Source organism: Jaculus jaculus, chromosome 3 (genome assembly GCF_020740685.1).
Source record: "Jaculus jaculus isolate mJacJac1 chromosome 3, mJacJac1.mat.Y.cur, whole genome shotgun sequence".
Taxonomy (NCBI): Eukaryota; Metazoa; Chordata; class Mammalia; order Rodentia; family Dipodidae; genus Jaculus; species Jaculus jaculus.
In genome coordinates, this window is record NC_059104.1 from 104,321,445 (window position 1) to 104,342,541 (window position 21,097).

General features: G+C 43.4%; 1 protein-coding gene across 1 annotated transcript in view; it reads right to left on the bottom strand.

The window, feature by feature from the left end:
• Positions 1-20,241, bottom strand: part of Dlat (dihydrolipoamide S-acetyltransferase) — a 40,592-nt gene extending 20,351 nt beyond the window's left edge. The window contains exons 1-7 of the mRNA XM_045146358.1: positions 19,945-20,241; positions 19,422-19,523; positions 18,347-18,471; positions 18,047-18,197; positions 13,953-14,079; positions 6,342-6,529; positions 4,795-4,951 (exon numbers count right to left, since the gene is read on the bottom strand). Of these exons, the coding sequence (XP_045002293.1) occupies positions 4,795-4,951; positions 6,342-6,529; positions 13,953-14,079; positions 18,047-18,197; positions 18,347-18,471; positions 19,422-19,523; positions 19,945-20,226 (1,132 nt within the window). The 5' untranslated portion in view covers positions 20,227-20,241. The remainder of the gene's footprint in view (positions 1-4,794; positions 4,952-6,341; positions 6,530-13,952; positions 14,080-18,046; positions 18,198-18,346; positions 18,472-19,421; positions 19,524-19,944) is intronic.
• Positions 20,242-21,097: the final 856 nt, after the last annotated feature.

Sequence of the window (21,097 nt, forward strand, 5' to 3'; positions counted from 1 at the left end):
TTTATTTCACTTCCTTTGGTCAAGTCTGTCAATGGCTTTCTGTTTTGTTTTGTTTTATTGTTTTTTGAGGTAGTGTCTCACTCTAGCTCAGGCTGACTTGGAATTTATTATGCAGTTTCAGGGTGGCCTCAAACTCAAGGCAATCCTCCTACCTCTGCTTCCTAAGTGCTGGGATTAAAGGCGTGTGCCACCATAGCCAGCTTCAATAGCTATTATTCTGTAAATAAAATGTAAACTCTTTGGAGCTGGAGAGATGACTTAGCAGTTAAGGCACTTGCCTGCAAAGCTTAATGATCGGGGTTCAATCCTCAGTAACCACGTAAAGCCAGATGCACAAAGTGGCGCATGCATCTAGAGTTCATTTTCAGTGGTTAGTGCTTGCAAATAAAATTAAATTCTAAACAGGTTTTTATTTGGGGGGGGTGTCTTTGAGGTAGGGTCCCACTCTACCCAGGCTGACCTGAAATTCACTCTGTAGTCTCAGGCTGGTCTCAGACTCACAGTGATCCTCCTACCTCTGCCTCCCAAGTGCTGGGATTAAAAGAGTGTGCCACCATGCCCAGCTAAAATTAAAAACAATTTTAAACGTAAGCTCTCATGATTTATAAGATCTTTGATATTTTCTCTGAGTTATTGTTTCTTTCTTTTTTATTTATTTATTGAGACAGAAAGAGAGGCAGAGAGAGCACACGAGACAGACAGAATGGTCCACCAGGGCCTCCAGCCTCTGCAAATGAACTACAGATGCATGCATCACCTTGAGCATCTGGCCTGCATGGGTCCAGGGGAATGGAACCTGGGTCCTTTGACTTTGCAGGCAAGTGCTTTAACCCACTAAGTCATCTCTCCAGCTCCTTTTTTTCCCCTTTCTATTTATTTTGTAGTGCTGGGGTTCAGGGCATTGTGCATGTAGACAAGCACTATACCAATAACCTGTTTTTGAGACAGAGTCTCAGTAAGTTATAGGCTAGACTAGAAATATCTCTGTAGCCCAGGCAGGCCCTTCAACTAGCTAGGACTAGCAGGTCAAGCTTATCTCTGTTTCTTTCCACTTAATTGTTTAATTTTTGCTTATTTTTATTTATTTATTTGACAGCGACAGAGAGAAAGAGGCAGAGAGAGAGAAAAAAAGAGAATGGGCGCACCAGGGCTCCAGCCACTGCAAAGGAACTCCGGATGCATGCACCACCTTGTACATCTGGCTTACATGAGTCCTGGGGAATTGCGCCTCGAACTAGAGTCTTAGGCTTCACAGGCAAGTGCTTAACCAATAAGCCATTTCTCCGGCCCTCCACACTCAACTTCTATAGCTAGACCCTTTGAGGAACATGATGGAGCATGGGGAACAAACATACCAAGGTTTATCCCATTTCAGACTGCACCATTGGTATATCTGCCACATGCTCTTTTCCCAATTTTTCACATGGCTAGCTCATCATTGACTCCTCATCTTTCAGGTCAGATTACAGGTCACCTCATCAGAAATATCTTCCCCAACCACACACATGCTATCTAAAAGTAGTCATGACTGCAAATGTATCTGTCCAATCACTCACTGGTTTATCATGGTTTATTTCCTCTTCAGCTGTTCAATCACCTTATTTAATAGTAGTCTTTTAATACTATGGTGGCAATATGTTTTCTCTGCATAGGCATTGTTTATTTACTTATTAATCCTTACAACATTATTTTTATACACAGAGACAGACAGAAAAGATCATATTGTTCATATAAGAGTTGACATTAAAAAAAAAAAAAAGAGTTGACATTTAAACCCATGAGGTGAAGTTCTTAAGCCCATTCCTTTTTTTTTTTTTTTAACAATTACACTGGCACATACTTTTCTTTTTTAAAAAACTTTATTTTTTTTATTATTTATTTCAGAGAGATAAAACAGAGAGGGAGAGAGAGAATAGGTGTGCAAGGGCCTCCACTGCAAATGAACCCCAGACGCGTATGACCTCTTGTGCATCTGGCTTACGTGGGTCCTGGGTAATCAAACCAAAGTCCTTTGGCTTTGCAGGCAAACACCTTAACTGCTAAGCCATCATTTGAGCCCATTCTTAACTATTAAATTTCTGTTCACTTAATTCTTTTTTAAAAAATATTTTATTTATTTATTTGAGAGAAAAAAAAAAGCAGAGAGAGAGAAAGGCAGATAGTGAGAGAATGGGCATGCCAGGGCCTCTAGCCTCTGCAAACAAACTCCTGATGCATGTACATCTTGCTTAGATGGGGTATGGGGAACTGAACCTAGCTCCTTTGGCTTTGCAGGCGAGTCTCTTAACCACTGAGCCATTTTTCCAGCCCCACTTAATTCTTTATTGTTGGTCACATTAAGCAAATGAAACTGGAATCTTATTTATCTTATGGACAGGTACTTGATATAAAGATGTATTCACTGAATATTTGCTTAAATAATAATGATTTGCCTAATTCTGCCTATATGGTAAGAATAATGTGATTCTTTTTTATTTCTTTCTTTTTTTTTTTTTTTTTTTTTTTTTCGAGGTAGGGTCTCACTTTGCTCTAGGATGGCCTGGAATTAGCTATGTAGTCTCAGGGTAGCCTTGAACTCTTGGCAATCCTCCTACCTCTGCCTCCCAAATGCTGGGATTAAAGGCGTGCGCCACAGCGCCCAGCTCTTGGGATTCTTAAACTACCTTCTTAGTAAAATAATCACTGTTACTATGTTTACTTATCTAAATCCTTCAGATACTATTATTAACCCAGTCCCTCTTCTCTCTTTCTTTGAGGTAGGGTCTCACTGTAGCCCAGGCTGACCTGAAATTCACTATGTAGTTACAGGGTGGCCTCAAACTCACAGCAATCCTCCTACCTCGGCCTCCCAAGTGCTGGGATTAAAGGTGTACACCATCATGCCCAGCTCCTCTATCTCTTTTTTGGATTTTTAGAGGTAGAGTCTCACTCTAGCCCAGGCTGACATGGCACTCTCTGTAGTCCCAGACTGGCCTCGAACTCACAGAGATCCTGCCTCTGCCTCCTAGGATTAAAAGCATGTACCACCATGCCCGACCCTCTTTTTCTCACTCTATTTATTTGAGAGAGAAAGAGAGAGAGAGAGAGAGAGAGAGAGAGAAAGAGAAAGGGCATGCCAGGGCCTCCAGCCACTGCAAATGAACTTCAGATGCATGTACCACCTTGTGTATCTGGCTTACATGGGTCCTGGGGAATCAAACCTGAGTCCTTTTGCTTTGCAGACACATGCCTTAAACACTAAGCCATCACTCCAGCTCCCTCTTCTCTTAGTTATTCTTACCCTTCTACCTCTGGTTCCAATAACATATACATAAAGAATGGCAGTATACTAGTGAAATAACAGAACATGGGATATGGGTACAGATTTTCCAATATTAAAAGAATCCTGAGCTCCAAAAAGTTCTTTATAGTGCTTGCCAAGAATGCATGAAACCCTAGGTTCAAACCCTAGTACCAGAAACAAGGGGAAAAAAAAGTTAAATCTGTGTTCAGATTGTAACTTCCCTATTTAATAGAGGAAGACCCCTGAATATTAATAGCAATTCTTCAAGAGGTGCTGTGCAAATTCAATGCAGTAGACTAAGTGACCTGCACACAGCACTAGCCACCAAGCCAGGGTCCAGAACAGCAATTTCCTCCTTTTCCAAATAGATAATTCAGTATTTACTGCTCTAAGAGTTCCACTTTCTTAGCTCACTAACTTTTCACAATTCTACAGGATAAGTATAAATATATATATATATGAATGAATGTATGCATGCATGTATGTATATACATATATGTATTTGGGGGATCGGAGTTCAAGGTAGGGTCTTGGTCTAGCCCAGACTGACCTGAAATTCACTAAGCAGTCTCAGGGTGGCCTTGAACTCACTGGGATCCTCCTACCTCTCCCTCCTGAGTATTGGGATTAAAGGTGTTCACCATCAGGCATGGCTTATTATTTTAGTTTTTTTTTTTCTTTTTTAAAATTTTTTAAAATTTTTATTAGCATTTTCCATGATTATAAAAAAATATCCCATGGTAATTCCCCCCCCCACACTTTCCCCTTTGAAAATCCATTCTCCATCATATTACCTCCCCATCACAATCATTGTACTTACTTATTATCTTAGCTTTAAAGATAGGACCAAGAAAGAAAAAAGCTAAGCAGTAAATGCCTAAAGACACAGTATACAGAAAACCAAGATTCCAAGTCTATGTTCTCACCACCAAGCACTATATTTTTCTGTGGAGAGATGACAAATGATGCATTTTCCCTTGCCCTTGAGGAACTTTAGTTCAAGTTTCTGTTTGAATGGTTGATTTTTTTTTTTTAATCTATTTGTTTGCTTTGTTTTGTGTGCAGTTCTGGGACTGAACCCAGGGCTTTTAGGCAGGCACTCTACCCTTGTGCTATGACCCCAGCCCTTTAGCTCAGTTTTATATGAATTTTATTATTTTAGGTCATTTAAGTCATCCCTCCTTTGTGTTTTGCTTTGCTTATTTCTATGGTCAACCTAGTACTAATATACTCCTTTTTACTATATAACCAAGTCGCAAAACCCAACTTTGCTCAACAATCATACCTTCATTAACAATTAAGCAGCTCCCAGCAATACAGGAAAAATTTTAAAAGGCACCTAAATTCTAGATAGATCCTAGGCAAATGAAAAAAGATACAGTAATAATTTCCTACTCTGGGGAGGCAACAACAAAGTCATTTCACTCCCAAATAGTTGTCTATGCTGCTCTTAAGGAGGAAATCTAACAAAACTTTAACTGTAGAATCCCATTATTTAGAAAGAGACTTACCTTTAACTTGTGTAAGGTCAATTCCTTTCTCTGCTGCCAACTTCTTTGCAAGAGGGCTGACAAATACCCTCCCTTTTGGTCCAGCAAGAGCTGCTGGTGCAGGAGTGGCTGATGGTGTAGGAGCTAAAGGCTGGGGAGTTGGAGGAACAGTGGCTACCTTTTTGAAAAAAGTTACAAATTACTTATTTACCATCACAAAGACAAAAGATTAGTATTTTACATCTTATGACGTTAAGTCATTTTAATTCAATAATATTCCTTTTTTCCTTAAAGATCATAATGTATTTTCCTAGTTAACATAATATAGCAATATGAACAGCAAGAACAATACTCTGTCCTTGCAAATAAATAAAATACTTCAAAAGTAAACAGCTGGGCATGGAGGTGCATGCCTTTAATCCTAGCGCTCAGGAGGAAGAGGTAGGAGGATCATTGTGAGTGCAAGGCTAGCCTAAGAGTACAGAGTGAACTTCAGGTCAACCTGTGCTAGCGGGAGACCTTACCTCAAAGGAAAAAAAATAACAGAAGCCAGGTGTGGTGGTGCACGCCTTTAATCCCAGCCCTGGCGAGGCAGAAGTAGGAGCATCACTGTGAGTTCAAGGCCACCCTGCGACTATATAGTGAATTCAAGGTCAGCCTAAGCTAGAATGGAGACCCTACCTCAAAAAACAAAAAACAAAAAACAAAAAAAAACACCACCACGAACAAAGACAGAGCAATACTTACTGGACAGTACATAACATCCTTAGGGCCTTTCTTCACCTTTATTGAAACAGGGTCTTACTATATAGCACAGGTTAGCCTTGAATCATAGTAATTTTGCTTCAGCCTCTAAGAGCTCCCTGGTTTTCAGGCATGAATCAGAACATCCAGCTTCTTCCCACCTCTTTATTCTCATCAAGTGCATGATTAACATGGTTTCTGTCTTTATTTAATGTAATTTCTGAATACAAAATTATGCTACCAGGTCTTATGTTAAAGTGTTTCTCCATTAATGCAAGGCCATGAGCAAGAATGTTTCCTCTATACAGCTAGTCTAAACTCACATAATCTGAATATCTGTGGACGCTTCATTGGAAGTATGACTTACGCTCAGAATTAAAACAGGCTCATGTTAGAGGTATAAATACAAAGAATATGCTGACACTACAAGTCATGTTAAGTCAAGGTCTCAACATATTACAAATATATGCTTGACCAACTATAACATATAAACACCAGGATTGAAAAATTATGGCAGATATTTCAGGCAATCAACAAAAAATGGAGAACAAAACCCTACCATCCATAAGCAAGATAGTCACACCAAAAGCAGAAAGAGAACATGTACCTCAGTCTTGTTCTCAGCAGGTCTCAAGACAGCAGAAGGAAAAAAGCTAAGAGGATCATTATATGGATGGTATTACACACACACAGGTCCATAAATGTTAACAATCTCCTTCCTTGTGCATAGGATCTGGAAGCATATAGGAACTTGGGAGACCATCTAACCAAAGCTCTTTAGAGATGAACAGTATAAATGATCTTGATTCTAGAAGTGTACCTACCGGGGGAGGGGTAGGTGGTGGTGCTTGTGGTTTTAAGTCAGTTACTCCAGTTGGCCTATAGTCTGCAAATGCTGCTATATCTGCCTCTTTTTCGACAATAATACAAAGAGGGGTTCCTAGAGGGACGTCTCTTGTGCCTTCAGGGATCAGGATTTTTGCCAGATAACCTTCTTCCTGTACTTCAAATCCTTAAAAAGAAAGAACAAAAAAAGCATGGGACTAAAAGACTTCATTAATACTATAAATTCACCACCACAAAAGTTTTCAGTAAAGGGCTTTTATACTCACACTAGTCATACAGGCTTTTTGTAAAATATCTAACTTGTGTTGCAATTTTTTTGTCCATAAAATGGGAATACTTAGAGGACAATTAGTCCTCTGCATTTACAGGTCTCATATTCCTGGATTCATTCAACTGTGAACCAAAAATGTCACAGGCAGAGCGTGGTGGTGCACATCTTTAATCCCAGCACTTGGGAGATAGTAAGTGGATTGCTGAGAGTTCAAGGCTACCCTGAGACTGCATAGTGAATTCCAGGTCAGCCTGAACTAGAGTAAGACCCTGCCTCGAAAAACCAAAAGTCACAGTGTTGCTATATGTACTACGTAGTAAGATCTGTCATAGCTGGCTACATCTGTACCGAACACACAGAGACTTGTTTTCTTGTCCTTATTCCCGCAACAACCATTCATATAGCACTTACTGTTGTATTGGGAATTCTACATTCAACACCCAGCACTCTTCCCTCCCATAAAATTACAATGTCAGTTTATGTAAGGAACTTGAATGCCTGTAGATTTTTATTCTTCAATTAACCCCCACCCACAGATACCAAGGAATGATCATACCTATTCCACACAGATGTTAATAATTTAAATGAATTAATATTTTTCAAGTAGTTTAAAATAGCACCTGACACAAAGCCAACAAAAAATGTAGAACTGGGCTGTAGAGATGGCTTAGCGGTTAAGTTGAATGCCTGCAAAGCCAAAGGACCCAGTTTCGATTCTTTAGGTCCCATATAAGCCAGATGCACACGGTGGCACATGTATCTGGAGTTCATATGCAGTGGCTAGAGCCCCTGGTGCACCCACTCTCACTCTCTCTCTCTCTGACTCTAATAAATAAACAAGATAAAATCAATGTTTTAAAAATAAGTAGAACCCCCAAATCTAGGAGACTGATAATATTTTAAAAAATATATAGTGCATTTGTATTGAACATAAACATATGTGGATTATTTATCTGGAACCAATATCATGGATATTTATAGATAACTATCATTAAATAAAACTGAGGACTGGAGGACTTCCGGTTAAGATGGCGGTGTAGGTACCATGCCAAAGCAGCCTGAGGGGGGGGGGAGACCAAAAAAACTCAGCAAAATACACACTTTTACTAAAAAGTGAGGTGTATAGGAAATTGAAGCAGCAGCGGAGAAGTAGGAGAGATCCAGAGCATCCAGAGCCCGCACAGGCCGGCAAAAGTGGCCCCAGCAGCTCCGCCAGCGGGGCACCAGAAAGCCGTCAGGCTCGGCTCCAGCCGCAGGAAAAGCCAGGTGTGGGAGCTTCCCCTCACACCAACGCTCTCCGCAACTCAGGAAACGTGAAGGGAGAGCGGCAGTGAGCAATGGAGGAGCAGACCACGAGGTAGAAGAACACGTGGAACAGTGAGAGAACGAGAGCAGCTGCGGCTCCCTCCCCTCCCCCACTGCCTGAGCCCAGCTCCGGCAAACAGAGCAGCGGCCAAGGACCCGGCCACACCAACTTGAGCCGACAGTGAGACACAAGCAGGAAGAGTCCCGGAGCAACATCAGTGACTCTGGCACCAGTAACAGCGGCCCCAGCAGCAGCAGACCAAGGAGCAGCAACAACAGCAGACTCAGCAGCAGCTTCAGCTGCAGACAGACACAGCAGAGGCAGCTTTCACAGCAGCAGTTCCAGAAGCAGGGGTGCTGATCTGCAGGGCCACACTTGCCAGGCTTGGTTTGCCCCACAGGAAAAGCCAGTGCCCAGCTCCAGAAATCAGAACAGCAGCAGCCCGACGACCCAGGCAGCAACTTGACTGAGACCAAACTCATCCAAGAAAGAGAATATTGGCTTGCCAGGGCCTCAACTACTGCAATTGAACTCCAGATGCTTGTGCCACCTAGTGGGCATGTGCGACCTTGTGCTTGCCTCACATTTTGAAATGTTTCTCAGGCATTTCCTCTAAATCAGTCTCAGTGGAGGTAATTTCTGATGCATTAATACTTTTTGGTGAATTTATATTGTCTTGAATTTTTGGGTTTCTTGTATTATAATGTAGATTTTTGCATCTTGGATTAATTTAATGTTTGGATTTTCTAACTATCTGCAGTATTATTAGATATATCAATCAATCTGATGTTATATATCTTCAGGGTAGGAGCATAAGGTGCTAGGTGTGACTCTTAAGGCTCTCAGAGTATCTACAAAAGTGACCCTAGGTGGTGGGTTTGCCTGCTATGGGAGTATTCAAGTAGACTGAGTGGAATAAAATACAGGCAAATTCTGGAACTAAAAAAAAAAAAAAACCACTGAAGACTGGGGAGATGGCTCAGAATTTAAAGGGGCTTGTTTACAAAGCCTGCTGACCCTGATTTGATTCCCCAGTACCCACATAAAGCCAGATGCAGTGACATATGCATCTGGAGTTTGCTGCAGTGATAAGAAGCCCTGGTATGCTCATTCTCTTTCTCCCTTTCTGCATGAAAATAAATAATAAAAATATTTCAGCCAGTGGTGGTGGTGTACCCCTTTAATCCCAACACTCAGGAGGCAGAGGTAGAAAGATCCCCATGAGTTTTGAGTCCACCCTGACACTACATAGTGAATTCTAAGTCAACTTGGGTTAGAGTGAGACCCTACCTCAAAAAACAAAAGTCAGGTGTGGTGGTGCACACCTTCAATGCCATCGCTCAGGAGGCAGAAGCAAGAGTACCACCATGAGTTCAAAGCCAGTCTGAGACTAAATAGTGAATACCAGGTCAGCCAGGGCTAGAGGGAGATCCTACCTCAAAAAACCAAAAAGAAAAAATAACCCTCTTTTGCTGGGCATAATGGTTCAACCTTTAATCCCAGCACTTGGGAGGCAGAGGTAGAAGGACTGCCATGAGTTCAAGAAAACCAAGCCTCCATAGTGAATTCCATGTCAGCCTGAGCTACAGTGAGACCCTACCTTGAAAAACAAAAAAACTAGAAAACAAAAATAAAAATCTCTAAGGGCCCCTCATGTAGACTCTCAGGACTAAGATGGTATCATTTATATTGCTAAAAATAGGAATCACATGGAAGTCAAGTTAAGGGAGTTACCAACCAGGACGGTGGTATGGATATTCAGCCCCAAGCATTCTCAGAACCTTTCAAACAGGTTGTAGTTGGCTATTACCCCAAATATTTCAATGTGAAGGAATGCAGCACTATTGGCATTTCTATGGTATTGACAACTTACATTTTTTTTAAGGTTTTTCTCTCTCTCTTCCTCCTTCCCCCTGCTCCCCTCTTTCTAATAAATAAATAAAATATTCAAATGTATTATATATGTTTATTAGAGAGAGAAAAAAAATAGGCTAGCCACTGTAGTGAACAAACTCCAGACACATGTGCCACCTTTTGCATCTGGCTTTATGTAGGTACTGAGGAATCAAACCAGGGTCCCTGGCCTTTCTAGGCAAGTGCTTTAACTGCTGAGCATCACTCCAGCCCTCAATGTATCTTTTATTGAGGAGTAGTCTCAGTGGGGAAATAGAAGGAGTTATCAAATATGTGTTTATCAAGTAGAGGTGTAAGTGCAGAAAGGAAAAATCTGGAAGCAAACTTGTCCCCTCCAGAAGCTTTTGCTTTTACCTCCCCCCCTTTTCTTTAAACATCACATTGCTCTGTAGCCCAGTATGGCCTTGAACTCACTGTGTAGCTCAGGCTGGCCCCAAACTCATGCTCTTCCTGAATGTTGGTATTATAAGTGTGCAGCACCACACCTGGGTTTAATTTCATTTTTACAACACTAAATGTTTTAGTTCCTTGTAAAACAATCAGCTCAATAAATACAAGTTGTCAGCCAGGTGTGCTGGCGCATGCCTTTAATCCCAGCACTCGGGAGGCAGAGGTAGGAGGATTGCTGTAAGTTCGAGGCCACCCTGAGACTACATAGTTAATTCCAGGTCAGCCTGGGACAGAGCGAGACCCTACCTCAAAAAACAAAACAAAAAAAATGTCAAACCAGGAGTGGTGGCGCACGCCTTTAATCCCAGCATTTGGGAAGCAGAGGTAGGAGGACTGCCGTGAGTTCAAGGCCACCCTGAGAGTCCATAGTGAATTCCAGATCAGCCTGGGCTAGAGTGAGACCCTACCTCGAGAAAAAAAAAAAAAAAAAAAAGTCAAAAAAGGAAAAAGAGGAGCTGGGCATGGTGGCTCACGCCCTTAATCACAGCACCCAGGAGGCAAAGGTAGGAGGATCCCCATGAGTACAAGGCCACCCTGAGACTACACAGTGAATTCCAGGTCTGCCTGAACTAGAGTGAAACCCTACCTTGAAAAACAAAACAAAACAAACAAAAAAAGCATAAAGAGCATTGGAGAGATGACTCAGCAGTTTAAGAAACTTGTCTGCAAAGCCAAAGGACCCAAACTCAATTCCCCAGTACCCAGCACAAGTTGGCACATGTGTCTGGAGTTCATCTGCAGAAACTAGAGGCCCTGGTGCACCCTTTCTCTCCCTCTCTCTAAGTAAATAAACGTTTAAGAAAAAGAAGCCGGGCATGGTGGCACATACCTTTAATCCCAGCACTCAGGAAGCAGAGGTAGGAGGATCACCATGAGTTCAAGGCCACCCTGAGACTACGTAGTGAATTCCAGGTCAGCTTGAGCCTAGAGTGAGACCCTGCCTCAAAAAAAAAAAAAAAAAAAAAAAAAAAAAAAAAAAAAAAAAAAAAAAGGAAAAAGAGAAGGCACCTGAAAAATAGAGTAAAACTCTTTTTCTGTAGGCTTCCTACAGCTGCTTTCAGACCTCCACTTCTAACCTTACTCAAAAGGTATATGACCTTTTCTTTATCTCCATCTCCCTCCTATAGAAGCTGCCAAGATACACAGCATGGCAGCCCTTGTTTTTTCCTCAAATTCTCATAAAATAGTCCTCAATTTGCCTTCTGAATCCATTTGTAACTTCTTCACCAAGTCTAGGAACCCATAAAAGTGAACCATAGTTTCCTGGTAACCACAGCAACACTAGTATTCAAGTAACACAGAAGTCTATTGTTTCCAAGGTCTTTGTTTTTCCTTTACAAGATACATAATCAACAGATCATCAACAATCTTTTCATTTTATTTTGTTTTACTTTATTATTATTATTTTTTCCTGAGGCAGGGCCTCACTCTAGCCCAAACTGATCTGGAATTCACTTTGTAGCTCAGGCTCACCTTGAACTCACACTCCAGCAAGCCTTTTATTTCAGCCTCCTGTTATTATCAAGAGCCACCACCTCGTTCAGAATTATTTCTTCTAATAAAACGTATGGGAGTGGCTGGAGAAATGGCCCAGACAGTTTAGGCGCTTGCCTGCAAAGCATAAGAACCTAGGTTCAATTTCCCAGTACTCACCATAAAGCCAGATGCACAAGGTAACACATGCATCTGGAGTTTATTTACAATGGCTGGATGCCCTGGTGTGCTCATTCTCTCTCTCTCTTTCTCTCAAATAATAAAAACTTAAGGGAGATTCAGACTTGGTGGCACTCTGGAGACAGAAACAGGAGGATCACTGTGAGTTTGAGGCTATCCTGGGACTCCAGAGTGAGTCTCTTTCTTCCTGGAGTGTCTTATGTATCCCAAGCTGGCCTCCAACTTCCTATGTAATCAAGAATGATCTTGAGAAAAAAACTCAGTAGCAGAGGCCAGTAAGCTAGAAAAGAGATATAAAGGGAAGAGAAAGGAAGGGAAGGGGTACTTAATAGGATGGTATTGTATATGTGTAAGTAGAAGAATAGACTACTGGGGGTGAAAAGGCCCAAAGTGAGGTCAGGGGAAGAGATGGAGTAAAGGAAAGGTGGAGGAAGGGCTAATCAAAATCTAACAGGATATAAATAAATCACATGGAATCCTACTTTTTTGGACAATGGAGCACTCAGGAGCCGTAGATTGTTGATAGAATTTTCAGGGATGGGATACCTTCCAGTGAGTTGTTGGCCAGGGAGGTCCCTGATGCCCCTAAAACATTGCCGGGGCCTGATTTCCCACCAGGAATAGATGGTAAGACCCTATTGCTGAAGACTCCACATACTTGGGCTACAAGGCCACTGAGAAATCCTGCTGGAACTGAGCTGATAACCTCCTCCATGTAGACCAGCTGACAGAAACCTGCAAGAAGCCATTCTGCATGCAGTTCAATGGAAGAAAGAGAAATCACCAGTGAAGATACCCAACAGTGGACACTGCAAGCCTTATATTTGGCCAGCCAGACCAAATGAGCCAAAAGGTGCAATAGTGGCACATCTGTCATGGTGGACACCAACTGCCCTCTAATTGGACTGGAGACCCACTCCATGGGAGGGAATACATCCCTGATACTGAAAACTTAAAACAGAGGTAGTCATGAGCCCTAGGGATGTTAACGTCTGCTGCTGTCTGGCTAAATGTATATACTATGCTTATCAAACTGCCCAGTAAGCACTTCTCTTAATGTTCATACCCTTATAGTAATGCTACTCTCACTTTCGGTAGAAAATTTTCTTTTCAGATGGCAGTGACCTTGGGACGACTCAGAGGTATCATGGTGCTGGAAAGAAGTCACAGGAGCGCTCAGTACTGCAGTATCTCTATCACACCTTCCAAGGCTCAGGGTCTAATGTGGAAGAGGTGGTGGAAAGAATGTAAGAGCCAAAGGAAGGGTAGGACTCCATACAACATGCTCCCCACAGACACAAATTGGCCTGGATATCCATGATCTCATAGTGCCTGACACTACCTACACAAGACTATCATAAGAGGAGGAAAAGATCATGATATCAAAATAAAAGAGAGACTGAAAGAGAAGGGGAGGGGATATGATGGAGAATGGAGTTTCAAAGATGAAAGGGGGGGGGTTATTACCATGGGATATTTTTTATAATCATGGAAGTTGTTAATAAAAATTTGGAAAAAAAAAATTTTTTTCTTTTTTCTGAGGTAGTGTCTCATTCTAGCTCAGGCTGACCTGGAATTCACTAAGTAGTCTCAGGGTGGATTCAAACTCATGGCGATCCTCCTACCACTGCCTCCCGAGTACTGGGATTAAAGGCGTGCGCCACCATGCCCAGCCTAAAAAAAATTTTATTTTATTTTATTTACTTATGACAGAGAGAGAATGGTTGTGCAAGGGCCTCCAGTCATTGCAAACAAACTCCAGATGCATGCACCACCTTGTGCATCTGGCTTACCTGGGTACTAGGGAATTGAAAGTTGAAACTGAAAGCCTTAGGCTTTACAAACAAGTACCTTAACCACTAAGCTATCTCTCCAGCCCAAAACACAAAATTTATTATTCACTCATATCATAAAAGAATCCTCTTCCTCATTGGAACACTGTGTTTCAACCAATAAGAGCTGAAGAAATCTCACCTATAGTGGCCTTGTCAGTCTCTATCTCTGCCAGTAAATCTCCTTCACTTAGCTTCTCACCCACTTTTTTTTCCCATCTCTGAACTGTGCCCATGGTCATTGTGGGAGAGAGGGCAGGAAGAAGCACCTGTAAAAACAATACAGATTACTTAATATGAGGAAGCCTTGCACATAAAAGCATTCAGGCAAATGTGAATCAAAAAAGACTTGAAGCTAGGCATGGTGGCACATGCCTTTAATCCCAGAACTCAGAAGGTGAGGTAGGAGGATCAGCCTAGGGCTAGGGTAAGTTTCAGGTCAGCCTGGGCTATCTCGAGGTGGTAGGGGGGAGCAGAGGGATTAACACTGGACATTTGCATGTATACCACAAATGTGAGGAGTCCACATACACACATGCATACCATATATACTTACAAGCACAAAGAAAAAAGGATAAAAATTAAGCTCAGGCCTTTATGCATATTAAACAATGCTCTACCACTTGAGCTACGTCAAGTCCCCACAAAACTGTTCATATAAAATTCATCTCCATCTAAACAAAATCAAAATAATACAATGGCTGATTAAAAAATTGCTTCCCAGCTGGGTATGATGGCACATGCATTTAATCCCAGCCTTGAGTTCAAGTCCAGCCAGAGACTACACAGTGAATCCCACGTCAGTCTGGGATAGAGTGAGACCTTACCTCAAAAAACAAAAACAAAATTGCTTTCCTAGTTATACGGTTGTCCACTGAATTCCAATGGTTATGCAATCACTATTAATTTCATTTGCTATCTTTTTTTAGCTATCTTCTTTTTTTTATCTAATTATGAATAACTTTATGTTGAGGGGAAAATCATTTCAATAAAAAAAAACTGTAGAAATGAAAAAAAGTAAAACAAGGTTTAATTTTTTAACAAATGCTCTTTGGGGGCTAGAGAGATGACTTAATGTTTAAGGTGCTTGCCTGTGAAGCCCTAAGGACCCAGGAGTGACTTCCCAGAACACATGTCAGCCAGACACACAAGGTGACACATGCACTCAAGGTGGTGCACATGTCTGGAGTTTACAGTGCCTAGGGGCCCTGGTGTGCCAATTCTCTCTCTCTCATAAGAAAACATGCTCAGAGCCACGCATGGTGGTGCATGCCTTTAATCCCGGCACTTGAGAGGCAGAGGCAGGAAGATTGCCATGAGTTAAAGGCCACCCTGAGGGCACATAGTGAATTCCATGTCAGCCTGGGCTACCGTTAAGACCCTACCCTTACCCCGGAAAAAAAAAAAAAAAATGCTCAATTGGGGGCTGGAGAGATGGCTCAGAAGTTAAGGCACCTGCCTGGAAAGCCTGACAACCTAGGTTCAATTCCTCAGTACCCACATAAAGTAAAGCCAGATGCATAAAGTGACTCATGCATCTGGAGTCTGTTTGCAGAGACTAGAGGCCTGGTGCCCCATTCTGCTTCTCTTTGCTTGCAAATAAATAAACAAAATCAATAAGGCAAGTGGCAACACACACCTTTAATCCCAGCACTCAGGAGGCAGAGTTAGGAGGATCACTCAGTGTTCTCTCAAGGCCAGCTTAGGACTATAGAATGAGTTCTAGGAAACCCTACCTCAGGAAAAAGAAAGAAGAAAGAAGGAAGGCAGGAAAGAGGGAAGGAAGAGAAGGGAAGGAAGAAAGGAAGGGAAGTTAGCTTAAGTCTTAATCTTTAAGAAAAAAAGATGGCTAGTTCTTTCTTTTTGAAAAAAAATTGTTTTTGAGAGAAAGAGTTAGAAAGAGACAATGAGCGTGCCAGGGACACCAGCCACTGGGAACAAGTTCCAGACGCATACACCCCTTTGGGGTACATGTGTAACACTGCATGCTTACATCACTGCATCTGGCTATGTGGGACTTGGGAGACTCAAACATGAGGCTTTGCAGGCAAGCAACTTAACTGCTAAGCAATCTCGCCATAACTCTTTTTTTTTTTTTTTTTGAAGGCAGAGTCTTGCTCTAGCCCAGGCAGACCTGGAATCCACTATGTAATCTTGGGGTGGCCTCAAACTCACCATGATCCTACCTCTGCCTCCCAAGTGCTGGGATTTAAGGTGTGTGCCACCATGCCCAGCTTTTTTTTTTTTTTTTTTTTTGAGGAAGGATCTCACGCCCAACTTTTTTTTTTAACGAACTTCAGACACATGGGTCACCTTGTGCATCTAGCTTATGTGAGTTCTGGGGAACCGAATCTGGGTCCTTTGGCTTTGCAGGCAAATGCCTTAACCAGTAAGCCATCTCTCTAGCCCAGAGAGTAGTTTCTGATCTACTTTCAACATAAAAACATATAATAGCTGGGCATGGTAGCGCATGTCTTTAATCGCAGCACTCGGGAGGCAGAGGTAGGAGGATCTCTGAGTTCCAGGCCACCCTGAGACTACATAGTGAATTCCAGGTCAGGCTGGGCTAAAGTAAGATCCTCCCTTGAAAAACAACAACAACAAAAATGTAAATATGCCAGGCATGGTGGTACACACCTTTAATCCCCGTACCTGGGAGGCAGAGATAGGAGAACACTTTGAGTTTGAGGCTACTCTGAGACTACATAGTGAATTCCAGGTCAGCCTGGGCTAGAGTGAGATCCTACCTTGAAAAACAAAAACATGTAAATATGCTGGGCATGGTGGCTCACACCTTTAATCCCAGTACTTGGAAGGCAGAGGTAGGAGGAACACTGTGAGTTTGAGGCCACCCTGAGGCTACACAGTGAGCTCCAGGTCAGCGTGGGCTATATAGCAAGCTCCTACCTTAAAAAAACAAAATTAAACTGGGCGTGGTGGCTCATGCCTTTAATCCCAGCACTCAGGAAGCAAAAGTAGGAAGATTGGGAGGCAGAGGTGAGAGGATCACCATGAGTTCAAGGCCACCCTGAGACTACATAGTGAATTCCAGGTCAGCCTGGGCTAGAGTGAAACCCTACTTCAAAGAGAAAAAAAAAAAAAGTACATATAGGATATCCCTAATTATCTAATATACTGATTTAGTATCCTAAAAACTGATCCAGCTCATAGAATCAATAGTGATAACATTTATGGCCTCCTGCTTTGTTACAATGTTATTCTGTATTTTTTAATGTATTATTTTTTATTGACAACTTTCTATACTTACAGATAATAAACCATGATAGTTCCCTCTCCTCCCCCACTTTCCCCTTCACAACTCCACTTTCCTTCATATCCCCTCCCTTTCTGCATTAGTCTGTCTCTTTTTTATTTTTTTCAAGGTAGGGTCTCACTCTAGTCCAGGCTGACCTGGAATTCACTATATAGTCTCAGGGTGGCCTCGAACTCACAGCAATCCACCTACCTCTGCCTCCCAAGTGCTGGGATTAAAGGCGTGCTCCACCACGCCTGGCTCTAGTCTGTCTTATTTTGATGTCATTGTCTTTTCCTGCTATGATAAGGGTCTTGTGAAGGTATTGCTAGGCACTGTAAGGTGCATAAGGCCAATTTCTGTCTGGACAGTTGCATTGAAAGGAGTCATACTCTTCCTTTGGCAATTATTCTGTATTTCTATTCCATACTTATTCTTTATTGTCAATTTTCATATTTATGAATTTTACTGGAATGCTTCACTTATGTTTAGAAAAGAGATTACTCAGGTGGGCATGGTAGCAGATGCCTTTAATCCTGGCACTTGAGAAGCAGAGGTAGGAGGATCACTGTGAGTTCAAGGTCAGCCTGGAAAAAACAGAAAACAAAGACAAAAAAAAAAAAGAAGAGATGACCCTTGTCAAAGGAAAACCCCAGTGAGGTCTTTCTTTCAACAGGTGGTACCTGGTACCTACTACAAACTACCTGCATAGGAAAAAAGACAAAAGTAAAAAACACCCTCAAAACTTGTTATATAATTTTCCATGTGCTATGTTCTGGCTAAGAAAGGTTAAGGGACTGTCCAAGTTTGTATACTTCAAAATAACAATTAGGAACAAAAATTGTCAATCTTTGCAGTTGAATCTCTATATACTCTCAAACAAGAAGAGCTAACTACTTGTAGTTGTTTTCCAGAATGTTATAGCTATGAAAACTGTACATATAAAAAATCATTCAACTCAAACCTCTGAAGCTAAGCCTCACCTGCATGTGAGTGGGATACGAGCTGCCAGGAGCCTGAGCAGAAGGTGTAGGTGGTGCAGCAGCAGCTGGACTTGGTACTGGGGCTGCTTGTTGGGGAGGTGCTGCTGAGGCATCCAGTGTGTAATTTTTAAAGGCATCAATATCCTCAGGCCTGAGGAAGAAAAACAATGTATAAAGATAAGGGGTATAAGGTAAATTCAGCTCCCCAGTAGTCTCTAAAAAGTCTTTAAATTCAAATCTCTACTTACAGTTAAAATACTCTAAGCTCAGAATGCCAACAATTAAAAGGGTTCTACTTACTTTCCAACTGTGATGCAGATAATGGCTCCAACTGGAACATCCCTGGTACCTTCTGCAACAAGTATCTTTGCCATATAGCACTCCTCTAAGCTCTCAAATCCAACAGTGGCTTTATCAGTTTCAACCTTTTAAGACAAAGCTTAGGTTTATTAGTTTTATGCCACTTATTAGCAGGTATTTAAAATTCTATGGTAGGGCTGGAGGGATGGCTTAGCAGTTAAGTGCTTGCCTGTGAAGCCTAAGGCCCCATTCCCCAGGACCCATGTTAGCCACATGCACAAGCAGACACACGCATCTAGAGTTCATTTGCAGGGACTGGAGGCCCTGGAGTGCCCATTCTCTCTCTCTCTCTCTCTCTCTCTGCCTCTTTCTGTCATTCTCAAATAAATAAATAAAAAGAAACAAAAATCATTTTAAAAAAAGGAAATAAAAATATATGAGCAGGGTATGGTGGTACACACCTTTAATCCCAGCACTCGGGAGGCAGATGTAGGAGGATCACTGTGAGTTCCAGGCCACCCTGAGACTACTTAGTGAATTCTAGGTCAGCCTGGACTGGGGGAAACCCTACCACGGGTGGTGGTGGTGGGGGGGGAATGTAATAAAAATGTTTAAAAACATTCTAGGTAAACTTCAGTTTAATCAGTTGCTAACAACTTATCTATCCAAACATCTCCAAAATGTTCCTTAAATCCAGGGACAGTAGTTCATACCTATAACCCTAGCACTCGGGAGGCTGAGGTCAGGATTGCTAGGAGTTTGAGGCTACCCTGGACTACACAGTGAGTTACAGGTCAGTCTGAAACCTGAGTCTGACACTCTAAACCAAAGCACATACACACACACACACATCAAATCAAAACAAAAAAGCTTCTAAGCTGGGCATGGTGGCACACACCTTTAATCCTAGCACTTGGGAGACAGAGGTAGGATCATCATGAATTTGAGATTACCCTGAGAGTACATGATGAACAGCAGGTAAGCCTGGGCTAGAGGGCTACACAGTGAATTCCAGGTCAGCATGGGCTGGAGGGAGACCCTACCTTAAAAAACAACCACCAACCAAAACACTTACTTCTGCAATTAGATCACCCTCATTGATCTTTTCCCCTTCTTTTTTTTCCCATCGGGCTATAGTGCCTGCCTGCATTGTAGGGGAAAGAGAAGGCAATGGAACCTGGAGGACAAAAAGAAATAATTTTAGAAGAGATATTTAATGCTCACTCTAGTCTGGGGTTTCATTTAATACAACTGCATGCAAAGAGACTACTAAATCCAGTACAAATTGGGCATTTAGGATATAAGGGAGTTCTTGCCCAGTAAAGTTTATGACTTCCAGTGACAGGCTTCCTCCTCCAGCCTTACGGATACGAACAACCACGCGAACTCGACAGATCTTTTTGCATATAGCTCCAGGATTGGAGCTTATCTTTCAGTGGAAGTTGATCACACGTGGGAAGCTTGGGAGCAAAGCCAGGTCTTGGACAAGGGACTATGACGGATCCTGAGAGCAATAGCTCATTGAGGCCTCTCAGAAGGAGGATTCGGACAAGAAGTTCACCCCTGAAGGACAACAGGGTCTGAGGGCGAGGACTCACCTTCTGATGAGGCGGGAGACTGTACCAGCGGCGGCTGGACGATCCCAAAAGCTGCCGCAGAAAGCGGCTCCGTGGAGCGGCGCCCGAGCCGGGGCTCCAGCCGCACAGCGACCGGACCCCGCCATACCCCGTGGTCGCGCTGCTGCAGCAGCGAGCCGGAGCGCGGCCGGACCGCCGACTCCCGCCGGCAGCTCCCGGGCCCTCCCGCAGGGCCGTCCACCGGGCCCCGAGCCCGGCCCCGGGGGCCGCACGTTGAGCCCGTCGCGCACAGACGCGCCACATCCCGACACCGACCCCCGCCCCGAGCCTCCACGGTCTCCGGAGTGACCTCTCCGGGAGCAGCGCGGCTCTGCCGTCAGCCGCTCCGCGCAGCCGCACGTTGTCGTAAAAGCAACTGCGAGGACTCACGCCACCGTCCCCGAGCCGGTAGCGCGCGGCATCTGCGGCTCTTCCCTGCGCGGAGCCGTGTCACTGGCCACCCGAAGCCGACCCGGGCCGCCACCTCGCAGTCATGGGGACAGGGACGTTCGGGCGGAGCCGAGGCAGGCGCTGGTGGGGAGGAATGAGGACGGGGTGCGGTGGCCGGTGACGGGGTCCTAGGAGAGGCGTCCCCGAGGATGGGAAGGGGCCCGGGCGCCTTGAGGGACGGCCGCACCGGGAGAACCGGCTTTGTGGTCCGAGGGGGCAGGCCCAGGGAGTGGCCTTGTTTTTAGCGGTAGCTGGGACGTGAGCCCGAACACTGGTTGGTTAACGCCTAGCTTGAGGCCAAAGGGTGGGGTCTTGGAGCGCTCCCCAGAGAAAAAGGAACCAGGAACCTCCTGCGGGACACCTGGAAGGGCTCGGGTGGTGCCCCTGGGGCTGCGGCAGAGCCCGCTGTGCTCGGTTGCAAACTTACACGTAGATAGATGTGCGGACGCAGGCATGGGCCTTCCCGGTGTGAAGATACAAATTTGTTTTGATACAGTGGTGAGATATGTTGCTTTGTGTGGTCTCTTAACCCCAAAGCTTCTCGAACTAAGTAACAGTGTGGGGCCGCAAAAGATTTCAGGTGTTGTAGAGAGTGAGACAAGGCGCGCCAGGGCCCCTAGCCACTGCAGCTGCCCAGACACATGCGCCACCAACTGCGTCTGGTTTACATGGGACTTGGAGAATC